At 36.6% G+C, this 12,082-nt stretch overlaps 1 protein-coding gene across 8 annotated transcripts in view; it reads left to right on the forward strand.

Moving 5' to 3' along the window:
• USP34 (ubiquitin specific peptidase 34) overlaps positions 1–12,082 on the forward strand; it is a 129,604-nt gene that overhangs the window by 115,636 nt on the left and 1,886 nt on the right. For 5 of the 8 annotated variants that reach the window (XM_040550506.1, XM_040550508.1, XM_040550507.1 and 2 more), the window contains 11 exons: positions 860–1,017; positions 2,157–2,235; positions 5,222–5,348; positions 5,686–5,793; positions 6,878–6,982; positions 7,107–7,231; positions 8,306–8,458; positions 9,395–9,518; positions 10,730–10,809; positions 11,191–11,331; positions 11,456–11,602. In XM_040550506.1, the coding sequence (XP_040406440.1) occupies positions 860–1,017; positions 2,157–2,235; positions 5,222–5,348; positions 5,686–5,793; positions 6,878–6,982; positions 7,107–7,231; positions 8,306–8,458; positions 9,395–9,518; positions 10,730–10,809; positions 11,191–11,331; positions 11,456–11,602 (1,347 nt within the window). The remainder of the gene's footprint in view (positions 1–859; positions 1,018–2,156; positions 2,236–5,221; positions 5,349–5,685; positions 5,794–6,877; positions 6,983–7,106; positions 7,232–8,305; positions 8,459–9,394; positions 9,519–10,729; positions 10,810–11,190; positions 11,332–11,455; positions 11,603–12,082) is intronic. The other 3 variants (XM_040550509.1, XM_040550511.1, XM_040550510.1) reach the window with 1 other exon arrangement.

The raw sequence follows: 12,082 nt of genomic DNA on the forward strand, positions 1-12,082 counted from the left end.
ATATGTCACGGTAAAAATAGATACTAATTAAAATTGCCCATGTGTAATGGTGAAAAATCAGGTTCACAAAGTTTTTAAGAGAAAAATCACAGAGATGTTTTGCCCTCTGTAGAGAAGGAGAATATACAGAATATTCTACTTTGAACTCCAGTCTAGTTCAGCTTACAGATTAAATTTATACTGTGGAAGTTCTGGGAATAGTCCTGCTGCCATCACTGTTTGCATCTGTCCTTGGAAGTCTGTCTGTCACGAGGGACTGCAGTTACTTTACTATGTTTTCCATGCATGTAGGACTTCAATGAGTTTTAGCCCAAGCAGCTTCCTGAATTCTGTTATTTAGAATATGAATAGTATCACCAGACTATGTGCTTAACCGTGGTAAAAAAAAAAAAAAAAAAAAAAACAACCTTCAACTCCCCAAGGAAAGACAGGAAGTTTGGGCACATGGATCAGGATTTCCCAGATTCTTCTGTCTACATATATGTAGCAATGAACTGCACTGTTAGAAAGCACCAGAACATACATTTAAGGTTCAAAAGTATTATCTCAAATATCTGTCATAATCCACACAGTAAATATTAAAGGCTAAAAGCAAACTGCGCTGAAGATAGATAAGGAATATCTGCACTTTCTTCGTCAGAATTTTATTTTTTAGGAACTGTTTTAATTATTTAAGTTAAAAATGTCTTCTGATTTTATAACTTTACTACAAGGGTTAAAATGTTAGCCCATCTGAAGTTGCTCACGTATATTATGTTTTATATATTACTTAGTAGAAGTAATACAGAGGAGTAAATAAGAAGATATAAACCGTACATACTGAGAGATTACTCTAACCTAACGTTTTTATGTGTTTCAGGCAGTAGAAGAGCTGTTTAACCTCATGCAACTGTTCGTAGCTCAGAGACCAGACATGAGAGAAGAAGAGATAGAAGACATAAAGCAATTTAAGAAAACAACCATAAGCTGTTACCTGCGCTGCTTGGATGGACGGTCTTGTTGGACAACTTTAATAAGGTACGTTAGTAGTGAAGCTGCAGTGTAATAATTGAATCCGGTTTGAATAAGAATGTGAAGTATGATGAAAATTAGCGTTGTTCCAGAGTTGATTGTTTGCAAATGTAATTTATTTTAGAAGGTTTCAGCATCTAAAAATTCAGAAGCTATACAAAAACAAGGTGTGAAACAAGATAAATATTGCCATGTTTCAAAATAAACACCATGACAAAACTGCATTAGTAGAGCCCTTGGAAAAAAAAAATAATTTAAATGTACTAATTCAGCATTTAAGCTGAATTCCATTCTCAGCCTACCACGATTTATCTAGATTGGCAAAGCAGTAATTTCAGCTGTTGTTGTTGACATTTGTTATTCTTGGGCAGAAAAGTTAGTTAGAAATTGTGCCTATGGGACATTTTTATTGTATCATATCTTCAAATAGTTTTTCATTTCTAGTGTATCTTAACAGTATATCTGAAACTGTTGCTTGTTTTTTTTTGTCAGTATAACTACAAATTGCTTGTACACGTAGGTCAGGTACTGGGGTTTTAAAATGAACTGATGATGGACTGAAAGAGACTTGTGAGCAGGAGAACGGCCTGTGTCACTTGAAGGGTTTACATACAGTCATCTCTCATAGAATGCGGTCAGGTTTTCCCATGTGCACTGGAAGTATTGCAGTGCTGAGATGAGTGGTTCATTTGCAATGCATAATCCTTTCTGTTCTGCTATAAGCATAAAATGTTCTAATAGAAATGGTTTTACACATTTCAAAGTCCAAATATATGCTTAACTGGACCTATCTATTGAGATGCGTTATTTGAAAAGCATAAAGTTCTGTCTTTAGAAGTACGTTTTAAAGTACTTTTACCCAGTTTTTAAACACTTTTGCAGATATCATTTGGGAAGTATCTCCATAAAAGCTATTTATAAGTTACTTTGGACAGCGGGTTGTTTAAAAAGGAAGTCGACATCAGAGACATCTTTAAATGAAAAAGTTTAAAAAAAAAAACAAACAAGAGAATAAGCATGTTCTTTTTGGCCTTCTGTGATAATTTTTGAAAGAATAGCATGAGCATAAAAAAATTAAACATCGGTATGAATTACGAAAATACATACATTTTTCAGTGTTCTCAATGTTTGGATTTTTTTCCTAGTGCCTTCAGAATATTATTAGAATCAGATGAAGACAGACTTCTTGTTGTGTTTAACAGAGGATTGATTCTGATGACTGAGGTAAGTGTTCTGTTATTTAATTTTAATGAACACCTCACTTTCGTATTGATTCATTGCTCCTTCCTGACAACATTTGCTTTAAATTGTTGTAATATTGTATCATTTAAAATAAATATATGAAATATGTGGATGAAGTACTGGCATACATGTAAAACATTAAAATGTTAAGGGTCATAGGAAGAAAAAAAAAAAAAAAAAAGGATTTACCAGACACGCCTGAACACTAATGTAGGAGTTTAAATGAGTAAATTTGAGGCAATAAAAATCTTCGTACTGGATTAAGATGAAAGCTTAATCAGTAACAGAGATTTGGTAGGATAACTATAAAAGGATGTAGCTTAAATTGGAAAGATGAGCAAGAAATAAATCGGTGATATGTCATTTTGTATATCAAGGACAGGTACACTTGCTCTGAAGTTCATAATGGAGAGCAAATTAGGTGTACTGAAAGCTTGTAAATTATGAAAACATGGGAAAAAGATGATGGGAGATACTGTGGTTTACTCTACTATAGATCCCAAACCAAGAAAATGTGTGAGGTCTTTTATGATTTGGGAGTAATAAGAGATTGCAACACCTTCAAGTTCTTTTGGGAAGAAATGCTTGGTAACATTTGTTCATCTCCTCTCGGGCGTGTTCGTGACAGTTTTGTGATGCAGCAAGTGGGGAATGTGACTGGAGAGTTCTAAAGGATTCCAAGTCTTGTAGGCACTGACTGAGAAGGCGCAGCTGGGAGGCAGTCTGGGTGAGCAGGAGCAGGAAATGACTCTCTAACTCTTAAGAATGGAAGGAGAGAAATCAGATGACCTTGATGCATTCAGAGAATTAGTTGGTAAGGTGTGATGGCAGCAAGTCTGAGAAGAAAAATGTGCAGATACTCAAAGGGCAAAACTATCCACATGTGAAGAAAGGGTAGGAAGTCTAGTAGGAAATGAATTTAGATAAATCAGAAACTCTTTGTTAGCATGAAGAGAAAGAAGAAAACATGCAAAGAGTGGAAAGAAAAGCAGATTTATAATACTGAATATAAAAGAACAAAAGAAGAATGTGAAGGATAAAATTAGAAAGATCTAAGCAGAAAGCTGCAACTAGCAAGAGATGTTATGAGTTAGTAAGAAATTCTTAGTAAGAAATTGACAGCACAAAATGGGAAGGAAGGAAGGGATGTTAGGTGGTTTTGAGAGCAGGAGTAAAATTTAAGATGATCTAGATGTGTTGGAGAAACTGAGTAAAAATAAGAAATTCATTCTTGGCATATGCAGATTGGTCTCACCACGGAGGGGATAATGAACTGGTACAAATCCATGGTACAAAATAACAGGATAGGAGGTAGTTGTAGCTGTACAGTAAATGAGATACTGGAATGGATTGCCTTAGAAGGTGTCAGCACAACTGGAAGTCTTCAGGAGTACTTTGAGCAAACATCTGTCATGGATATAGAGATATTTAGTCTGCCTTAAGGCATGTGGGTGGATTAGATGATGCTTTGAGGTTGATTCCAACCCTATTCTAATATGGTTTATATTTAAAATATATATATATATTTAACTTCTTGGTGTCACTACTCTGTATTGTCTGGGACATAATGTGATAGAAAAGGCTGAAATTACAAAAACAGAAAAGATACAAATGAAGACACTGCAGTACTGTGAAATTTTAGTTTTCATGAGCTTGTTATAAATATAAGCCTCTTAACTAGCTACAGTTAGTTACTCCAGAATATGCTCCTCTTTGTCTTGTAAATGCGTACATTCCATAAACTCAAGCTAAAAATCTAGGAACTTTTCAAGGCTTTATCACATCCAGAAAAGTTTTCCGCATAGTGGGGTTTTATCTTCACTGTAATAGAAAAAAACACCATGCTGAGATTTTGCTTTATAGGGAATGAGATTAATGTTCGTATATCTTTGAAATAGCCCAACAGATTAAATAACTTTTCTTAGGCCTTGTGCTAGAATTTTTGTGGTGTTGGGAAATCAGTTGCTTTTCTTTTCTGATATTTCTATAAATTTCTATAAATCACAGATGCCCACAAGATATTTTTGTTAGAAAGGGAGAAGTAATTCATCTGATGTATGTACAATCATATTACATATGTTCTTAAGCAGGACATTTTAAAAAAGAACTACTGTCTATGTCAATCGGACTTCCCCCCCCTCCCCCCCCAAATTCATATACCCATGTCTTTCTTTATGCATCTCTAATATCACCTGGTAGGCTGGCCAAAAGATTGGGTTTAGAGACATAAATATACCATCTCAAGCTATGCTTTGCTTACTGTGTTTTAGATAGATCTTATGTGTGAAAACTTTGTCATTATTCTGAACCAAACACGATTGGTAGTCTACATGACTCTCACTAATATAAAGCTTTTACCTTTGAAATCAAATTCAGGATGTTTTTAAATGTGTATCTCTAAGAGATGTATTGGATGTGCTCACAAAAATGCTCATTTTTTGAGCAGAGATGAGTAGTTACTTGTTATCAGCATTATTGTTATAGCAAATTTTACAAATTCAGTTTCCTTCTGGTATGCACGTGTGAAAAAATTCATATGACTCTAGTTTTTGGATTAAGTGAGAAGAACACAAGGCAGCCTTATATGACCAAAAGCAGGTTTCAGTTTAACTTCCGTAGAAGATTACTTACTGTTCATTGTTACTGGAACTGTATGTTCAGGTCAACAGTTTTATTTAGTTGTTGTAAATGATACCTGGTGATTCATTCTCTCTCTTTCCTTCTTTCTTCCTCTCTCCCCCACCTTTTTTCTTTTGAATCTTTTTCATAGTAAATATGCTAATTGCATATACAAATTTATTCTCTTTTTAAAATGTCATTAGCTTTTAGTAACTTTGTGATTACATCTGGCACGATATTCTTTTATACTTTTTTTTGTGCATAAAATAATGTAAAAGTGGTGTCTGTAGGATAGAAATGATGTTGTGTTACGTGGCAACATAAAGTGTTGTGGGTTTTTTCTTTGTAGTCCTTTAACACATTGCACATGATGTACCACGAGGCTACAGCTTGCCACGTGACTGGAGACCTGGTAGAACTTCTGTCTATATTCCTTTCAGTTCTTAAATCAACACGTCCATATCTTCAAAGAAAAGGTTTGATTATAACTCTTCAAAGGATTATTATGTCTGTTGTCTGTTAATTAATTTTCATGACCTAAAACTTAGTATTCTGTCTTACTTATTATCTATGTTTACAAACTTTCAATGCAGTAGCAGATTATTTTTAAATTGTTACTTATTAAGTTCCTTTTTGACATAATCTGACTAGATTAAGTACGTTTAATAGCAGTAGATCAATGAGATTGAATTTGATTTTTAGATTGATAAAAATGTTAGAGGAAAAAACATTCTTCAGCAGTAAAATTCTGTGCTTCATTTAAAGAACTTTTGTGAAATTCACTAAGCAGATTTCTGTTTTTTGCCTTTGCAGATGTGAAGCAAGCTCTCATTCAGTGGCAGGAGCGAATTGAATTTGCCCATAAGCTTTTAACTCTGCTAAATTCCTATAGTCCTCCAGAACTTAGAAATGCTTGTATTGGTAAGTTGTAATTTTTTAACTGCAGTCAGGAAGGACCTGTTCTATGCAAGTATCTGATTTGCAATTCAAATTTCATTTTTACAAGTGCAAATGTTCATTAGGTGCTCTGTAGATTGGGATTTTTGAAACTAATATTGTCAAATGTATCAATATAGCCATTGTTCCTATTATAAATAATTGTGTTTTCATCATGTTAAAGTTAATATTCATACTTTGCTAGGCATGCAGACTGTGTGCACAAAAAGCCTTCATTTTGAGAGGCCATTGTGCAATGTGGCGTATTAAAAATCAGAGGCATGGTTAAGGAATAACTCGTGAATTCAGGTGTCGGGTCAGTTTACAATCAAATCTCAAATCTTTCGTTAAGGTTCAAGTACTAGCTAATGCTCCGCTCAGATATATGCTGAGCAAATTCATCTGAATTAACAGCTTTTAGCATAAATTTTTATGATCTATTTTCTAGAAAGTATAATAGTAAGAGTAAAGCTTAAAGAGCTTGTGGAATTGAATACATTTGTTTTTTTAAATTGTAGGCATAGACCTTATATATAATGTGTCTGTTTTGCACTAGAAAGGCCTATTCCAAAATCTTTTTCTAGTATAGTTTTTTTTAATATTATTTTAATGGCTATAATCTGAATTTTTATGCATGCTAATGAAGGCCTAAAACTTTGTCCACATGAAACCTTTTCTGTGTGATTTGCATGCATTCTCCTCTTATTTTAAGTGCCTTTCTCATTGTCCTCCTGACTGCTGCTGGTTACATTTTCCAGGCATCAAACCTGATATGTTAAAGAAGAAGGAAAGAGGGTAATTTTATTGAGCTTCTACTTCCTACGAACTGGCACCCCTCTCATTGGTTGTAGATCTACCACTGAGCAGGTTTGCTGCCAGTGGCAGAGGTGAAGGGAACCTTGACCGATTCAGGTGTATTCACGTTGCGTGTTACTCACAGTAAGCCTACCTCCACAGTGCACCCTAGCAAAAGAGAGATGAGAGTTTGAAAATGCATGAGCCATAAGTTAAACTGTCTTCTGTTAAGAAATAACAATTTGTAATAGCAAAAAAAACTTTTTGTTTGTAGATGTCCTCAAGGAGCTTGTACTTTTAAGTCCTCATGATTTCCTACATACTCTGGTTCCATTTCTACAGCACAATCATTGTACATACCACCACAGTAATATCCCAAGTAGGTATTTCAGTGATTGTATTTTGAAGTTCTGTTACACTATTATTACTCTGTCATGTTCCTTGCTGATGTCAAATATTGACCTTTTTAATATATCCCTATTTTATCCTAACTTGTACTACAGTGTCTCTAGGACCTTATTTTCCATGTCGTGAAAATTTGAAATTAATAGGGGGAAAAAGCAATATTCGTCCTCCACGTCCTGAACTTAATATGTGCCTCTTGCCTACAATGGTGGAAGCCAGCAAGGTATGTAAACGTCTTGTCTTATCAATAGCTATTTCTCTGTTGTTTTCCCTTTTTATAGAACTATTCTAATAATCCAGTAGCATAATACATTTACATTTTGTTTGTAAACAAAGCATAATTCTTCTTCAAGATGTGTTGTCCTCATATACTCCATTCTAGATGTGCACTCCAGAAGCACCATTTCCCTGCCCTTGGTGATTACACAGCTTCATATTCTAGACATGATAAATGTTTAAACCTTGTACTCAGGGGAAAAAAAAATAAAACAAAAAACAAAATTCAACCAACCAACAACAAAAACACATTTTGATAATCTTCCAATCTGTTTGTAGCGTTTATAAAAGAATATTCAGGAACCACCCTGGGATAATCCAAATAGGTTTCAAACAATGTTAAGATTTATTAACAGACAGTTAAGTCGATCCTCCAGGTTTCATTAGAGTCCACTCCACCAGGACTGAGGCACAATCTGCTATTTGTTTCGGTAAAATGCTAATACCTGAAATACATAGGGCTATTTTGTAGGGCTTTGAGTCTTTTACTTTCTGTTTTCCCTTCTGTGGGCTTCCTGATGGGATGCCAGCTTTGGTGGGGCTACTTTGTAGTCACTTGCCATGTCCCATTATTACAGTTACCACAGCGGTGGGATTCAACTCACGTAACTTTGCCTATCTAGAAGGTCTTTGTACAGCCCTTCCTGTGGTTAATGGAGAGGAATCGGTACCCTCAGAAGGAGGCAGATCCTTCCTGCCTTAGACATACGAGTCTGGATCAGTGACTCTTCCTTTGAAGGAGTCCCTCTCCACTGACAGCAGGGATTGCTCACACGAGTAGATGATAGATAGCTAAAGTCAGGTAAGATGAATCCCACCTTAACACGAATATGTGTGGACAATCATTCGACGAAGGAAAACTGGTTACTTGCTGTACAGTAGCCATGGTTCTTCAAGATGCTTTGTCCACACAGATTCTGTGGTGGTCCTCTTGTGCTAACGCAGAGCCCTGTCATGGGGGATTCTTATCGGTGAAGGAATTGAGTGGTGGTTGAAGCCGCCATACCCCTTATGCCCTCAGGTACAGTGGTCGCAAGGACACACTGGGTGCAGGCACAGCCCCAGTGGACACTGCTATTCAGAAAGAATCCAATCTCCTGCACATGGGGCCTATGTGCACGTAGATGGGAATCTGTGTGGGCAACACATTTCGAAGAAGCACGGTTACTGTAGGGTAAGTAACCCTTCTTTTTTAAAGCTTTCAAAATGATGCTTTGTGTATTTGTGCACCATCAAATTTACTGTATGACCAAAGTTTAAATAAAAATGCCTAGAACCAGAAATTATCTGTATTTTTCCGTCATGTATCCAGTGCTAACGGATGTGACACAAAATAATGTAAATATTTGAACTGAAAAGTCATTATTATATGACAGTACTTTACAGTCTATAATGAATTCATGTACGTTGGGAACCAGAAGATTTCAAAGCCTTCAAAACCCCATCCACAGTTATGTTTACCTGTGTTTTTGCATGCTTATTTTTCATTCATTTGTTTTATATAAGATCGCATTTTGTTTGCTTGAATTTTTGAGATTTCCTTTCGGTTATCTGGTCTACAGAAGCTGATGCCGTTTTGAGTGCATACATCCAAAATATATTAAAATACTGGCATACGAGACCCTTGGCATATGTTTATCATTTGCTTTGGGACATTCTTGAAAATACTGCTTTGAAAGCCTGTGAAGCTTTGTCTTGAGAAAATTCTGACTTGCACGGACAGTTACTTACATTATGATTTAAAAAGGAGTAGTGTATCTGTTTACATATCTGCATATGATTTAAAAGTACTGCATTCTTTTCTCATCCTCTTCAAGATAAGCTACTCACATTGCTTTGCATCTTAGAGCCTGTTTATTCAGAATCCTACAATAGAGGTTTTACTGGTGGGTGAATTGCACTTGCCATCCCTGCTCCGATCTCACTGTTGTGCTTAACAAGGACACAGTGGTAAAACACAGCTGGACTGGGTTAGACCTGGAAATCCCCATGATGTTTTCCTGTAGTATTTGATGAAATGTTTTAGGGGAAGAAGAGCAGGGATGCTTAGGAAATCTGGTAGCAGTCCAGTTGCTTATGTAGTTTAAATGAAGTTCTCTTAAATCTCCAGGGCAAAGATGATGTTTATGATCGTATGCTGCTAGACTACTTCTTTTCTTATCATCAGTTCATTCATCTACTATGCCGAGTTGCAATCAACTGTGAAAAGTTTACTGAAACATTAGTTAAAATGAGTAAGTATGAAAGTTAAACAGCTTAAAGTTTGTGTTGTTTTTTTTTCCTATGGTAGTTGTGAGCACTTCTCTACCAAGTTTTATATTCGATATTTGTAAGAAAAAGCAGTGCTTGTGAAAATTGCTGCATTAATTGTTCTGGAAATTAGTTTTTCTTAATCCACAGAACTGTGCAGTGTGTATAATGATGCGCTGCCATCTTATCTACACGACTGTCAGGCTTCAGGCCTGTCCAGAAGGGACCTGTGGCAGCCAGTGAGAATTCAGTCTCCTTGCACATTTAGTTTCATACAGGACTCACTGAAGTTGGTTCTTTCGCCAAGTACATTAACTAAAAAGTTAGTTCTTTTTAAATGGCTTTGTCAGCTCCTTAACCTACATCATCTCTCCAGTTAATGCCATTTCTGGCAAGTATTATTTATCTGCCCAGGAGCGTACGGACCATCTAGACAGCCACTGATGGTGTTGATTCTGTTGTAAAACTTGGATGTGTCTCACTCCGTCTTTTGGGAACCCATCACAAGTTAACCAAATCAGTAACCATCCAGTCATGTAGTTTGTACCTGAAAACATAGATACTGTATCAGCTCTGCCATTAAGTACCACCAGTATTTGGGTTTCCTCCTGTCACAATGTAAGCATTGTTTTTGTGTATGAGCAAGGCATTTCTGGGTTTATCCGACTGCTCCGGTCATTTTGCCTCGTTCTCTGAAGGACAGCATCCTGCCTTGACTTGCCCCATTAATTGCACGTCACTCTGAAGGCATATCATGGTGGTTGTTTTTTCCACCAAGGACTCAGGATAAACTGTTTTTCAGTGTGGTAGGTGCAGATGCACAAACATTGCAGTCACACAAATACAGTTGTTACAGAGACAAGCATTCTGGGAGCTGTCTCTTCAATTCAGTTCTTAAAATTAGGCATCTAGCCAGATTCTGATTACAAACCCAGAACTAAAGCCAGCTCTTACTTTTTTTACATTTCATAGCAATACTAAAGGGATACATGTATTTATTAGAGGTACTGTAAAAACTTCACAGACCATCAGTCTGATTATAAAAAATGTTTAGAATGTGGTCTTTTCAAATGGTATGGCACTTTGGTACTGCTTGAGGACTGGTACTATATGAGGAAGTGAGTATCTGTCTCCAAGGAAGATGATTTTTCAATCATTCTCACAAAGTAACTACTATTTTCTCATAACATTTCAGGTGTCCTAGTTGCATATGAAGGTTTACCACTTCATCTTGCATTATTTCCCAAACTTTGGACTGAGCTTTGTCAGACTCAGGTAAGTCAGTGGGTTTGAGAACAGAATGGAAATACGGGCAAAAACCAGTAACTGTGAAACAGGTACTAACCTGTGAATTTTAACCAGTGGGTATTGCTTAATCATTCAAAACATTAAATGTTAGTTCTATTTTGAAAATACCTCTGCTTATGTTATCTTCGTGAAAGGAAAATGTGAAATAATTGACAATACTTGATTTGTGCAATTTACTAATAGCTGATTGATCTGAAATACTTTTATCATTAAGAACCATATAGTTTGAATTAAAAATATCAGTGGGCCTGGATAGATTCCTCTGCCTGAGACATCTGTTGCTGATGGTGTTAGCGCTGTGATGTAGTTCCGGTGATGACTTTGCAGTGTTCTTTCTTTCTTTACCAGTCTGCAATGTCAAAGAACTGTGTAAAGCTCCTCTGTGAAGATCCGGTTTTTGCAGAATATATAAAATGTATTCTAATGGATGAAAGGACCTTTCTTAACAACAATATTGTATACACCTTTCTGACCCATTTTCTTCTAAAGGTAGGTGGTTCTTTAGTGATAGTTTCTGTTCCAAGAAATGCAGTCAGGTCTGTTATTTCAGTTTAGGGTACTGTTTTCACAATTCCATTTTTTGTGGTTTAAAAAGAATCTACTCTTTGTGCAGGTCCAGGGGCAGGTGTTTTCTGAAGCTAACTGTGCCAACTTAATCAATACTCTAATTACGAATCTAATAAACCAATATCAAAGCCTAGAATCTGACTTCAGCAACCAGAGAGTTGAAATCTCCAAAGCAAGCTCTACTTTAAATGGGGTGAGTCTTTTCTAAGCCGTTCAATGTCATTTAGGAGGCAGCTTATTTTCTGTGGAAGCTCTTCAGTGCCATGCAGCAGCTTCTAAAGAGGTGGGCATTGTTAGCTCAACTTTGTGCTTAAGTGGGATTTCTGAGGAGAGCATGGGAGGCTACCTGAACTGTCTGGCTGGGAGTGTTCATCTCCATTAATGAGATAGTCATAAAGTGATGCAGCAGCAGTCTGAGCTCTCCAGAAGTTTCCATTCCACTTGCACGCCTTCTCTCGGCACACACAGGATCCATACTTGGGTCTCCAAGCAGACGGTGGGGACCACATGACTGGGGGATGGCTTATTGGAGGAGGGGAAGCACCACGAAGTGCAGTGACCATTGGCATGCTCTAACCCAGCAAAAGATGTCATTTTACAGTGGGCAGCACGGTTTTGTTACCCGCTTAGAACAGATACACACTAAGGTCAGCATGTGAGTAGTGACTGGGAA

The sequence above is a fragment of the Cygnus olor genome, chromosome 3, assembly GCF_009769625.2.
Source record: "Cygnus olor isolate bCygOlo1 chromosome 3, bCygOlo1.pri.v2, whole genome shotgun sequence".
Classification (NCBI taxonomy): Eukaryota; Metazoa; Chordata; class Aves; order Anseriformes; family Anatidae; genus Cygnus; species Cygnus olor.